The sequence below is a fragment of the Saimiri boliviensis genome, chromosome 2 (assembly GCF_048565385.1).
Source record: "Saimiri boliviensis isolate mSaiBol1 chromosome 2, mSaiBol1.pri, whole genome shotgun sequence".
In the NCBI taxonomy this organism is placed as follows: domain Eukaryota; kingdom Metazoa; phylum Chordata; class Mammalia; order Primates; family Cebidae; genus Saimiri; species Saimiri boliviensis.
Genome location: NC_133450.1, coordinates 171,704,876 through 171,717,675, shown reverse-complemented (window position 1 = coordinate 171,717,675; position 12,800 = coordinate 171,704,876). Strand labels below are relative to the sequence as shown.

Genomic DNA, 12,800 nt, shown 5'->3' with positions numbered 1-12,800 from the left:
GCATGTTTATACTTGCAACCCAAAGTCCAGTGCTATCACTCCATATTTATCATATGTGAAATTTATTCTTTAGCAACTGAGATAAGATTCACTTTCAGTTGCGAAGGTACATGAAGCCAGCTGGCAGGATTAGTTTAGGAAAAAATATGCCACATTGAACTCCCATGCAACAGAAACAAATGAAACCTAATTTGCTGAGCTGTCTTGTTTATTTTGGTTCATTCGGCAGGGTAATATAGTAGCAATAACATCAGACTCAATCTCAGGAGATCTGAAACTTAGTCCCATTTCTGGCATGACCAAACATACATGAAGATCATGCATATTTTATGGTCCTCAGTTTTTTCACTTCTAAAATGGAAACCTTCCTTGCTTTACTCAAACAGTATACATACAGAAGGATTTATTATTCTTTTGTTTGCCACTCCCTATAACACAGCCTCCCCATCTAAATCCATTTGCTTTATAATTCTCTACTATTCCTAAAGCTTTTTCAGATTTTGTAATTTCATTTCAATACCACTAAGAGTCCTAAAGGAGGAAGTAAATAACAAATATCAGAAATGATTTTTCAGATATATTACTTTTTAGAATGCTGATTGAGTAACTCTAAGGCCCTTTCTAGCTTTAAAATAGTAAAATTCCATATTAAAATTTATTCCTGACATTCATATATCTTTTGTATATAAGGAAACCTTCAGATACATGTTTCATTATCTGCGTTCTTCTGAGACCAGTTTCTCTGCCTCATGATTTTAAGCCTTACGACATCTGAGTATGTCTGTTTCTCTCTTGTATGCATAAAACCTTGCCTGACATCTCACATCTCTTAAAGGAATTTACACTACAGTTTTTCCTTTACGTCCAAATATAGATGTAAGTTTTAAACAAACGTGAATTTGAAATAACAAATTACTAAAATGTATTTTATATTTCTCTTATACTGTTAGCCATGATATTACAGATTCTGAAGAAAGAAAATTTTATTATATCATATTGGGAAAGGCAAGTATTATCAACATTTTGTGTCTTCTTCATGAAATATGAAAGTATATAGTCAAAGACAGCACACAGAAAAATAATAGCAACTGCTTGCTCCAAAAACTAGACTGATCATCCTAATCCAAAAAGAGGATCTGAAAATCAAGATGGCAAAGGCATGACAAACATACAAACTCTTCTTCACCTTACTGATTCCCTATTTAAAGCAGACATCGATGAATGGATGGATATCAGAAATCAAACCTCTTTGTAATCCTGTTTTAAAGATTTAACTGAAAGTCCAACTTAGGTGGCTCTTTCATGACTTTCTCTACAGTTTGTCTGATTTTTCAATATAATGGAAATTACAGTAAAGTAGCACCAAGTTCTCCTACAGTTTACTTGGGGATTTTAGAATTGGTCTTACCTGATTTACTCTGAAACTCTGAGTAAATGAAAATCGAGGCCTCCAAATCCACACACACACACTCACACACTCTTCAGGAATAGCCAAGGTAGGGTGTAATTTCAAAGTCTAGTACATAACTGATAAACACGACTCAAAAATTTTTATATTTTATATGCAAGTGACACTCAAGGAAAGGAAAGTACAGCACTTGTACTTTTCACTGAAAACACACCTTAATTTTCAAATATTTCACAATTTATAAACTCTAAAAAGTGTAAGTATGAGTGACTCAGATAGTGAAACTATGTGAACCACTTAAGCAAAGACACTAAAACCCTCTGGGCAAGTTGAATGAAAACAAATCAACACTTACTTGGCATAAACCACTGATGCACATATCCAAAGATTCTGTATAGCAACGAGTACCATCTAAGACCTTAGGTGCTAGTTCGACAACCAGGGCTGTTCCTTTGGCTTGGCACTTGAGAGAACATGGGTTGTCAGGGTCATTAGACACGGGAAGCCATTCATAAAACTGGCCATGGTGCTTGACGTCATTATGAGCTGAGCATTGCTGAGCTCGGAAGTCACCTGCTTCTGGTGGGCAGTCCTGGAGACAAAAGAGAGAAAGGACATACCCAGGTTAAAAGGATACACCCCAAATAGGAAACTGGAGCAGCCACATGCTCTGCTTCGGTCTCAGAAAGCAAAACAAATGTCCTGGTCATGACAGATGGAACGTATAATATCATCTTAGAAGTTATATAATTATTTGGCTCTCAAAATGTAGAAATCTGAGAAAGCAACCACCTCAAAATACATTTTCTGATTGAGTTTAAATGGGAAAGTAATTGGTTTGAAAGTACTTGGCTTGAAATCGTTGGGACATGTATTTTCTAAAAGCTGTCTATTGGCTCGTAAATTCTTCCACATTGTAGTATTATTTTGACTTCCTCATAAGTAGAACCTAGTACGCTCAGAGGGTTAGTTGAAATTATTTCTGTCTCTTTCAGTTCTGATGTTGAGAGCTATGACATTTCTTTGTTTGAATAACTAGCAGTACAAAGTTTATAATATTTTCATTCAAAAAGTTTTTGTGGAGTTGCAATTTTTTTTGTCTAGGACTTAGGCCACATCGTGTTTAGAATTAAACGTAGGGAACAAAAATATAAAACCATGCGTATATGAATTTCTTTGGCTTAGGGCAGCATGGCAGAATGGAAAGAGCATGGGCTTCCTCCTCAGGTGGGTGGGGGGCTGCAGTGCAGTGCAGAGTTACCACCTCTGTTCGAACACAGGGAAGCCTAGGCTTGTGTTAGAACAGAGGCAATAACTGCACAGCTCTCAAGGCTGTTGTGAGTTCATGAGCTCATGCTGGCCAAATATCAGCACAGGGAATATACTGAGTAGATGGGAGCTATTATTACGATTATTTAATGAGGCCTCAGAAGACAAAGGGATGGAGTATTAGGAGATTCTCTCAATTTGAATTTTAAATCATCTTGTTAGAGACCAGTGGAAAATAAAAATCTTTTCAATGTAAGTATCACAAAGGGCAATTTTAAATGTAAAACTATGGCTAACAATGATCATTATCTAATGAATAATAAATCTCAGTAAAAGCAAATAAGATTTAACTTTAAAAAGGCAAATATCGCCTATCCCTTGGAAAGGCTTTTTGATAGGTTTATTTTATTCTACCTGCCTTCAGATTAGGATTTACTGTGGAAGACTGTCGTCAGCTCTCCAGGTGCGGAAAGGCTTTTATTCTAATTTTTTGTTTTAAATAAAGATTTCCATGTGGCCTTCAACAGTTCCCTGTTACTACATTATCATTTCGAGAGTTCTCTTATATAAGGTTTCTTTCTCTGAAAAATCTCTTTACATTTAAATCGGCATTCTAAGAACAGCATTGGAATTCTGGACTCTTTTCCAAACGTTTGTGATACTATTAAGTAGCATATTAGGCTCTGGTAGTTGAGAGAGCACAAATTCTAGGCAATGTCGGGTAGAAACAATTAGATATTCATTTAGGATGAAAACAGAATTGTTCAAAATACAATATAAAATCTCAAAGACATTTTACTGTTAGTATTATGTGTTCTCAGAGTGAATAAAACATAGTAGTAAAGGAAAAGAATAATGTATACAACACAGGTATAGATACACAGATAGGTACCCAGCAATGCTTAACATTTTGAATATTGTCTGAAAAGACTATGATTAAAATTCATTACTTTTTAATTTTTTAGATAATAGGATGCAGTTTAAATTATTTAAGATCCCTCAATAGCCAGGCGCGGTGGCTCACACCTGTAATCCCAGCACTCTGGGAGGCCAAGGTGGGTGGATCGCGAGGTCAAGAGATCGAGACCATCCTGAACAACATGGTGAAACCCCTGTCTCTACTAAAAATACAAAAAATTAGCCGGGCATGGTGGCACATGCCTGTAATCCCAGCTACTTAGGTGGCTGAGGTAGGAGAATTGCTTGAACCCAGGAGAGGGAGGTTGCGGTGAGCCAAGATTGCACCATTGCACTCCAGCCTGGGCAACAAGAGCAAAACTCCATCTTAAAAAAATAAAATCCCTCAATAAATAAATGTTGCTTACTTATTTTGTAAAATAAAAACTACGACCAGAAAAACTGTATTATGAATTATGACACAGGTAAATTATATCAAACCATGACATACAATACAAACCAATTTTATTTTATTTTATTTTTGAGATGGAGTCTCACTCTGTCAGGCTGGAGTGCGGTAATGTGACCTCAGCTCACTGCAACCTCCATTGTCTGGATTCAAGAATTCTCCCACCTCAGCCTTCCTAGTACCTGGGTTTAGAGGTGTGTGCCACCACACACAGCTAATTTTTTTGTATTTTTAGTAGAAACAAGGTTTCACCATGTTGGCCAGGCTGGTCTGACCTCAGGTGATTCGCCTGCCTCAGCCTCCTAAAGTGCTGGGATTATAGGCATGAGCCACCACAACTGGCCACAAACAACTTTAAATGTTTTAACACCAGCTCCTGTCAGACCATAAGTTCTAGAACACAGAGACACTGATTTAACATTAACTCGTTATGAACTCACATTCCAAAGGCAAGACTACCACTTTCCTAATTTACAAAATTCTACCAATATCTGCCTAAACCTCACTTACTGACTTCTGCCCTAAAACAGCTCTATAACTCACAACAGCCCCCAATCTCTACATGTAGGTTTCCTTAAATTTTCCCAGTTGAGACGTGGTAGAGTCTCTGTCAAGGTGCTGCTCTCCCCTACTTAGCAAGCTTAATAAATCTACCTTTATATGATCCACAAGTTCCTGGTCATTGCATGGGAGCTTCTACAGTTGAACTGACAGTTCAGCAATGTTTAAATACAGTATTTTCATTTGATAATACCCATCATTCCAGGAGTCACTTTATTACTCAGTAGTAATGAAAACATAATGTATATTGTATTGAAGATACAGTACTTTATTATACTGAAATACAATAAAGCAGGACATTGAGGAAATTGTTTGGAATAACTCCAAACCCCTCTTAAAATTTCCTTTGCCTCCTTTTTCTACACAAGTAAAACAGCTGGAAGGGTCAGGCTAGATCACCTCTGCTTTGAAGTAATGAGGGGAACAAACAAGTAAGAGACCTCTTAATATGAACCAGAGATAATTTTCTGAATGTTTCCAATTCCAAAAAAAGTGTCAACTACTTTTTTAAATTGATAACGCAGTATCATCATAGTACAGACATAAAACTCCTACAGAGTCTCCCATGAGTCCCTTCTGTTCAATAATCTGTGTTGATTCTTCCCACCTTTCCTAAAACAAATAAGACCTAAAGGCAGTCAAAGGTAAAACAATGAAGTTAAAATGTTAAGACTTTTAGGTTTTGTTTTCTGTGACAAAAACAGTAAACATATTTAGACACATCTTAGAGAATCAACATGCAGACAGATGTTCTTCTTTGCAATTCACCTGCATCCAATGGCTTCAACAACACCTGTTACACGGTTCATGGTTTCACAACTAGAGAAATAGCTCTGAGAATGATAATGCTTATGAACATGTTTACTCGGTTTTATCACTACTGTCGTTCCTTCCACCCGTATTTTTGTAGGGGTGGGAAAAATATATTTTCCTAAATTGAGAATGCACTTAAAACCTGGAGTTCAGAGTTGGAAACTGAACTTGAACCTTTTGGTGTTTGAGTTTATTTGTACTTGGCAAAATGCAGCTTCCTGTTTTAAGAAAAGGGACTTAGGAAAACTCATAAAACAGGTTCAGAAAGCTTCTTGGACATCAAATAGCTTTTACAAAATAACATTTTCATGATTTAAGTGTAAATGAATCAGAAACATATGAATCAAATTTCCCTTGAAATATGTATGTTTAAAAATTAAGGGGAAGAAGGATTTGGCAAAACGTTCTTTGTTTGAACCCAAAATATCTCAAGCATGGCTCAAGACATCTATTGAACCCCTAATGCATCTGGGATCATCCAGCTGCAAGAGTGGAAACTCAAGCAGTGATTGTAACCTCTTGTTCCACAAGATGCTAATAAAAATAATTTGTATAGAGATTTACCACCTACAAAGTTTTTGGTTTTTAATTATAAGTTGGTCCATGAAACCATTATACTTCCTAATCCTTTTATGGGTTTTTTTTTTTTGGTCTTTTTTTTCCCCTTTTTGTGGCGAATGGGGTCTTGCCCCTCATTCTCCAGGCAGGTCTCGAAGTTGCTCAGATGGGTCTTGAACTCCAGGAGGCGAGATATCCTTCTACCTCTACTTCCCTAAGTGCTAGAAATACAGGTGTGAGCCACTGTGCCTGACCCTGATCCTTTTAAAAGTCAGATTTAGAAACTGATAACCTAACTGTTTTGAAAAATAGTTAACATCTTTTACTGGGCATCATCTTTGAAATATTAGCTTTTGGAGAGATGCTTTCCGATATCACAAGTAACCCAGTTTTAACCATGAGAGGTAGTTTTCTTTAAGGAATACCAAATGTAGAATGTAGTCAACATACACAATGTGGAATTTCTGCTCTCATAAAACCCTACTGGTAAGAATAAAAAACTTTAAATTGGGATATTTAAAATAAGGAATAAAACAAATGAATTATAATTTATATATGCTTACATGTATTTATACATTTTACTCTGAACTTGCCTTATAGAAAGCATTGATGGAGACAATTGAAATAGTTAAAAAGTTTAGTAGCTATATGGACCAAATGCATTCTATCCCCTAACAAGAACCTGTCAAAAAATAACAGTGTGGGAGGGATGCACAGGACTAAAGATTCCCAACGTCCAGCTCCTCATACATCTCCAGAAATGCCAGCAAATAGCAATGGAGCAAGAGAAAGCAATCTAATACTTTTTCTCTTGGTTTCCTGCCTATTTCTAATAAACTCTAAAGACAACTGTGGATTGACAGCTCTGTGTCATGTTATTGGACTAAGACTTCCTCACTGTAAAAGTCTATTTTCTTTGAAATAATCACATGATTCCATGAATTACTGTATTTAGCCGTTAATATAATCAGTTTTCTCCGCAAGTTTTAAGCACTCAATTCTAAGTGTGTCAAGTGCTCTTTTTTAAAAGCACAAAAATAAAATCTGACCTTTTATTTGCTCACATTATAATTCATAAAGTCCATGGAGTTCTGCCATATATGAATCCAATTCAAAACATTTTCTGGTTAATCAACTATCCAGTGGGAAAGATAAGATGGATCCCAGATGTCCCCTGATGATGATGGTAGATCAGATTACACTGTGGGACAAAGGAGGGTCAGGGTTCCCAGAGTTTACTCACTGAGTAAAACGTAAAAGATTCTATCGCAGCAGCTAAGGTGGCAGCATATAAAAGGTTTTTAAAATGGCTTTGAAAAATATACAGAATGTAGATTCAGAGTCAGGAGAAGCATTAATTTTTCTTCATTTTCATTCTTTTTAAAGAAGACATTTTCCTTCAGAGAGACATCCCTCTGCTTTTCCTCTGCCCTTAAATACTCAGTGGTTGTCCTATTCTATTAATTTTGTTGTTTCGTTTAACCGATTATACGAGTGCCATGCTATTAATGTTTTTATATGTAGAATCAATATTCGTATCTGATAGTATCAAGAACCCTGGAAATCATATTCAGATGACTATTTGTACTGTACTAACTGAAAAAAAAATCCATGCTTCTGACTTCATTTTCTTCTCTTAGAAATGTGCTTTGAAACCTCAAACTGCTCCTCCATACTGTTTTAATCATTCACTTTCAGTAACAGTTACTGTGCAAGAAAAATACAAATAGAATTCCCTAGCAAGCATCTACTCTGTCCTCCAACGATTTTGGATTACCGCTTTATAATAAAAACATATATAGAAATTTACTAGCTGCTAGATGATGTTAGAAAATCTTACCAGTTGTTTTACCCTCAAAATATTAGAAATCCTCAATTTACTGATGATAAGGCAAGAAAAAATTACCATAAAATGCTGCTCTATAATAAATGGATAAAGGTTCTGGAAAATATCTCCTCTAAAGTTTTCAAATCTTTTAGCACACCTAAGTAAGATGACAGGCTGCCTCTTTTAGATATTTTGATGTTTATTACTTGGCTTTCTGTATCTTTTATTCAAAGTTAAGATGAAACCACTGAAAAGCAAATATCCATCGATAAAATCCAATGTACTATATTTTGTTCTCAGAAAAAAAAATCAATATTTCAATTTCTATTTGCAACTCAAACCTTCTCTCTTGAAATTCAGACCTATATACAATAGTCCCCCCATCTGTGGTTTCACTTTCCGGCCTTTTAGTTACCTGCAGTCAACCACAATTTGAAATAGGTGAGCACAGTCCAATAAGATATTTTGAGAGAATGAAAAAGAGATCACATTAAAATAAGTTTTATTACAGTGTGTTGTTACAATAGAGTTATAATAGCATAGTTACAACAGCACAGTTAAAATACGGTTATAACAACACATAGAGTTTTTTTTACAGCATATTGCTATAATAATTGTATAATATTAAATGTTAAAATTCTATTTTATGATTTTTGCTAATCTCTCAATGTGATTTATAACCTTTATCATATGGATGTATGAGAAAATATCTATATTTTCTTATATAAGTACACGCATACATGCATTGTGTCTATCTATAAGAAAATATCTGTATTAGTATCTATAGTCTTAGGTACTAGCTACAGTTTTAGACATCCACTGTGTGTCTTGGAGCATATCCCTGAGGATAAGGGGGGGTCTACTGTATACAACTGCTCACTTGGCATCTGGACATCTGAGACACTGGAAACTTATCATGTCCAAACCTGAATCCTTGATTCTCCTCCTGCCCCCATGAAATCTGCTCTGCCTGCAGCATTCCTCATCCTAGTCAATATCAACTCTATTATCCTCAGACCATTTTTTTTTGAGATGAAATCTGGCTCTGTCACCAGGCTGGAGTGCAGTGGCATGATCTCAGCTCACTGCACCTTATTCCTCCTGGGTTCAAGTGATTCTCCTGCCTCAGCCTCCAAAATAACTGGGATTACATGCATGTGCCACCACACCTGGTTAATTTTTGGTATTTTTGTCAACACAGTGGCCAGAATGATTTTATGAGAGGCCCCATCATCCCTCAGGCCTATCACATCTTATTGTCCTTGATCACTTAGCTCCAGTCACCCTTGAGTTTTCTGAAATCAAGGCACTGCTTCTTCTGGGACACTCTGGGAACACTCTTACTTTAGGATGCATGCATTAGCTATCTTTTCTACCTGGAATTCTCTTTGCTCAGATTCCGAAGAGCTAAATTATTTCACCTTTATCAAGTCTTTGCTCAAATATCCCCTCCATGAAGCTTAGGCTGCCTACTCTATGTAATGTTGCAACCCCACTCCCACTACTGATTCGTCTTTATCCAGCTCAATATTCCCTTTTTCTATAACACTTAGTCACCTTCAAGTATATCAGATAATTTACTCATTTATTGTGCTTAATTTTTTTTACTGTCTGTCTTCTTCTACTACAGCAGAACCCAAAAGGACAGGAATCTTTTCCCATTTGGCTTTCTGTTACATACCAGGTATTTAAATATCTGTTGAAAGAATGACTAACACATTGAATAAAGGAAACAGAGGTCATATTTTTTATTGTGAGAACTCTGGTTCTGCTTTCATAAGTCTTGCAGGAATTTAAATCTCAGTTTTCTAATTGATGGAATATCTAATTTTTTTCTTTCTTTCAAAAAAATTTACAAGAATAAATTTACAAGAATATTAATATATTTCAGACCCTCGGAAAGTTGGTTAGGGAGTCTTGCCTAGTTTCTGAATAGGCAGATTGATATTTCCTTCTCCATGTAAACAAATTTAACAGGCCAATATTAAGAAACATAAAATATGCTGAAATCATTTATTGTTTAAAAAATAGCCAGACATCTGTAAATTTTATATAACAGTTAATGTTACATGCACGCACCGTAAAGTACTCATGTTAAGGTACCAAGCTTTATCCCCCAAATTTTGGCCACCTGCTCATACTAACATCAACATTATCATCAAAAGCATTTATTTGTGTAGAACTGCTAGCTGCTATGTAAAATGAAATTAAACAGACACAGTTGCTGCCCTGTCTAGACAGTCTGTGTGGAGACAACTCTGTTATATTTTAAGAGCATAATATTTAAATCTCTAACACATCACTATAAGTGCAAAGAATAGAATATTGGGTCAATTTCGGAAGATGGTGCCATAGTAGGTAAAGGTCATTCTTGGCTCATTTTCCCTCCTTTTTGAAAATGCCAACAAGGTTTTTTTTGAAGACAAGGATTAAATGGCTTCAGGCACCATGTTTTCATGTATACTAGATATAGTTTAATTTGTTCTGTTTCCTGGTGCAAAAGGTTTAAAGATTTCTTTTACTTTCCCCTCAAACTCTCGACTCTTTTGAAAAATAACATATTCAAGGGAAATGAGTGCCTGTGAAAATTAGTCATTAACCATCTTAATGCCTTGCTATGGATCAAGCTCATGCTCGGTGAAATTTTACCTTTTCAACTCTCCGACCTTGTAAAATATGAAACTCCTTCTAATTTATTCAAACTTTGGGTGTGTCCTACTATGTGATTACTAAAAGAACACTAGTTATAGGTAAATGAAACAGCTTTAAACTGTTCCAATGTCTTCATTCAGGTCCAGACATAAGACACAAGAAATGTGTGATATAATGAATTATCAACCCCACCTTCCTTGCTCTATTATAGCTTGTTATCTGAAAACAAACGCTTTGCCAGGCTAGTTTTTAATGTCTCCAGGCATCTGAGGGTTGATCTAAGTAAAAATATTTAGTTTTAAAAGTTCATTTTTTTCCTTTGGGTAGCTTTTGTTTCAGTGCTTTTACTTTTTCTCCTTTGAAGAATGCAGACTTTTGGAATCCAGTTCCCTAGAGGTATTTCTAAGACTGGTTGTAGTTTGTCATTTTAGAGTCTTAAATTCTCTCAATTTTGAAAATATTCATTCCTTGAGGCTTTTTATTATTTTTAGTCCCTTTCTTTGAATTGGCTCCAATTTAGCAGTATCTTTTCTTCAATCAGCATTTCTGACCTTTTATTATTTTTTATCATAGTCTAAAATAAGTGTTCTCTGCCACCTCCTTACAATTAGCATACCTGAAGGAGTAATTCATAATCCTTTTTGTAAAGCATACAATTTCATTTTATATGCACACAATTACACAGTGTTTTGTTTTCAGACTGCATTTACCAAAATATTTGTGGTGCAAAGTGAGGTTGTGAAAAGGACTAGTATAAGGGAGATATTTTAGCACATAAATTCCTTGTCACTATTCCTTGGGTCTGTTGCAAAACAAGTTTCTTATGTTTCTATTTGCAAGTGAGAAAGGGTGGGCTTGCTAGATTGCAAATATGGAGATTGCAGTTGCTTCATGGAACATGTGGTTCTTATGCCAGTCATTTATAAGAAAAATGGAAAAAGACACTTTCTACAGCAATTAAAAGATAAATGCTGTGTTGGACAACTTAGAGAAGACTCTAGCATTTCTCTTCACCTTCTCTCCTTCCCAGTCTCTGATAAACCACCTGATACTGTCTGCAGGCTTAACTTCTTTTTGGCTGTCAGTGAATCCTGACAACACTGTGTGTTTCCTGGCACTGTATCTAATCAATGCTCCTTTACTGGTGGCAGGCAACATAGCACCACGAATGACTTGAAATGCCTCTTTTGGTAACATTTTTGTAGCATACAACTCAAGGTTAACCTGGGTTAGTTCCTGCAAAGCCAAGGTCAGGCTCTTATTTTAATCACTATTGAACCAGTTCATCGAAGAATGATTCTAGAACTGGAGGTGGTTCTCACCTGAGAGAAAGTTCCAGGTCTATGGGTGAAAGAGAAGGACATCTATTTTCTAATCACTGGAATGGAAAAGAGTTTTCTCTCACCCCCATTTCTTTCTGGGTGGTAAACTCTAATCTAGACCACTAATGCAAATCTTCTTGGCAAGAGAAAGGGTGTTCTCTTATGCCACATTGTCCAAAAAGAGAAAACAAGGAGTTCTTAGACTGTTTCATGCTATTAGTGAAGACTATGTGGGCTTTTCCTTACAGAGTTTGGAATGAGGGGAAAGAAGTAGGGTTCATATGGACGAAAGCATGGAAAGAGTTTAATGACCCTGTCACTTCCTTCCCTAATCTCTTTCCAATTTCTAGATCAGAATTCCTCCTACAACTACCCAAGTTCATGGTTAGTACTGTATAAAATGACCCCATAAAAAGGTATTTCAGGTTTCCAAAAGCTTCATCATAGATATGGTGACAATTCTTTCCAAAGCAAAGGTTAAAAGCTGTACCTGGCTGCCTCTAGAACTGCCTTAAATATAATTTCCTTAAATATATTTTTAATTAAAGTGACTTATATGAGTGGCTTAGCATATGAGTCTAATCAAACAATATCATGTGCCAAATTTACTGGGTTATAAGTTTAATGGATGACAACATTCAACTTTGTTCAAATGTGCTCATACTTCTTAGTTTGTTGATCTTGGAGCATGGACATATTTTAAGAAACTTAAAAAAAAGGAAAAATGTGTTTTCTGACCTCTAAAACCCAGCGCTTTTAGACTGTCCTTTGAGGCTTGCAGCATAGCCTCTTAGTACCAGCCTCATCCTGAATAGTACTAGGCTCCAAAGTTAATTTTCTTATAAAAATTACATTTCCTTCAGTGGGCTGCACTTAGATAAAGGTAAAGAGGGGAAAACTGACAAAAGTTATCTAGAGTAATGGAATTACTAATTTCATTACTTATGGAATTAGTAATGATTAATAATGCTTTCCACTTAATCACTCTCAATAACTGTTGACCACATATGTTAAAAAACATAG

At 35.8% G+C, this 12,800-nt stretch overlaps 1 protein-coding gene across 4 annotated transcripts in view; it reads right to left on the bottom strand.

The window, feature by feature from the left end:
* Window positions 1–12,800, bottom strand: part of ADAMTSL1 (ADAMTS like 1) — a 982,413-nt gene that overhangs the window by 343,169 nt on the left and 626,444 nt on the right. For all 4 annotated transcript variants that reach the window (XM_074394894.1, XM_074394896.1, XM_074394895.1 and 1 more), the window contains one exon: window positions 1,764–2,000. In XM_074394894.1, the coding sequence (XP_074250995.1) occupies window positions 1,764–2,000 (237 nt within the window). The remainder of the gene's footprint in view (window positions 1–1,763; window positions 2,001–12,800) is intronic.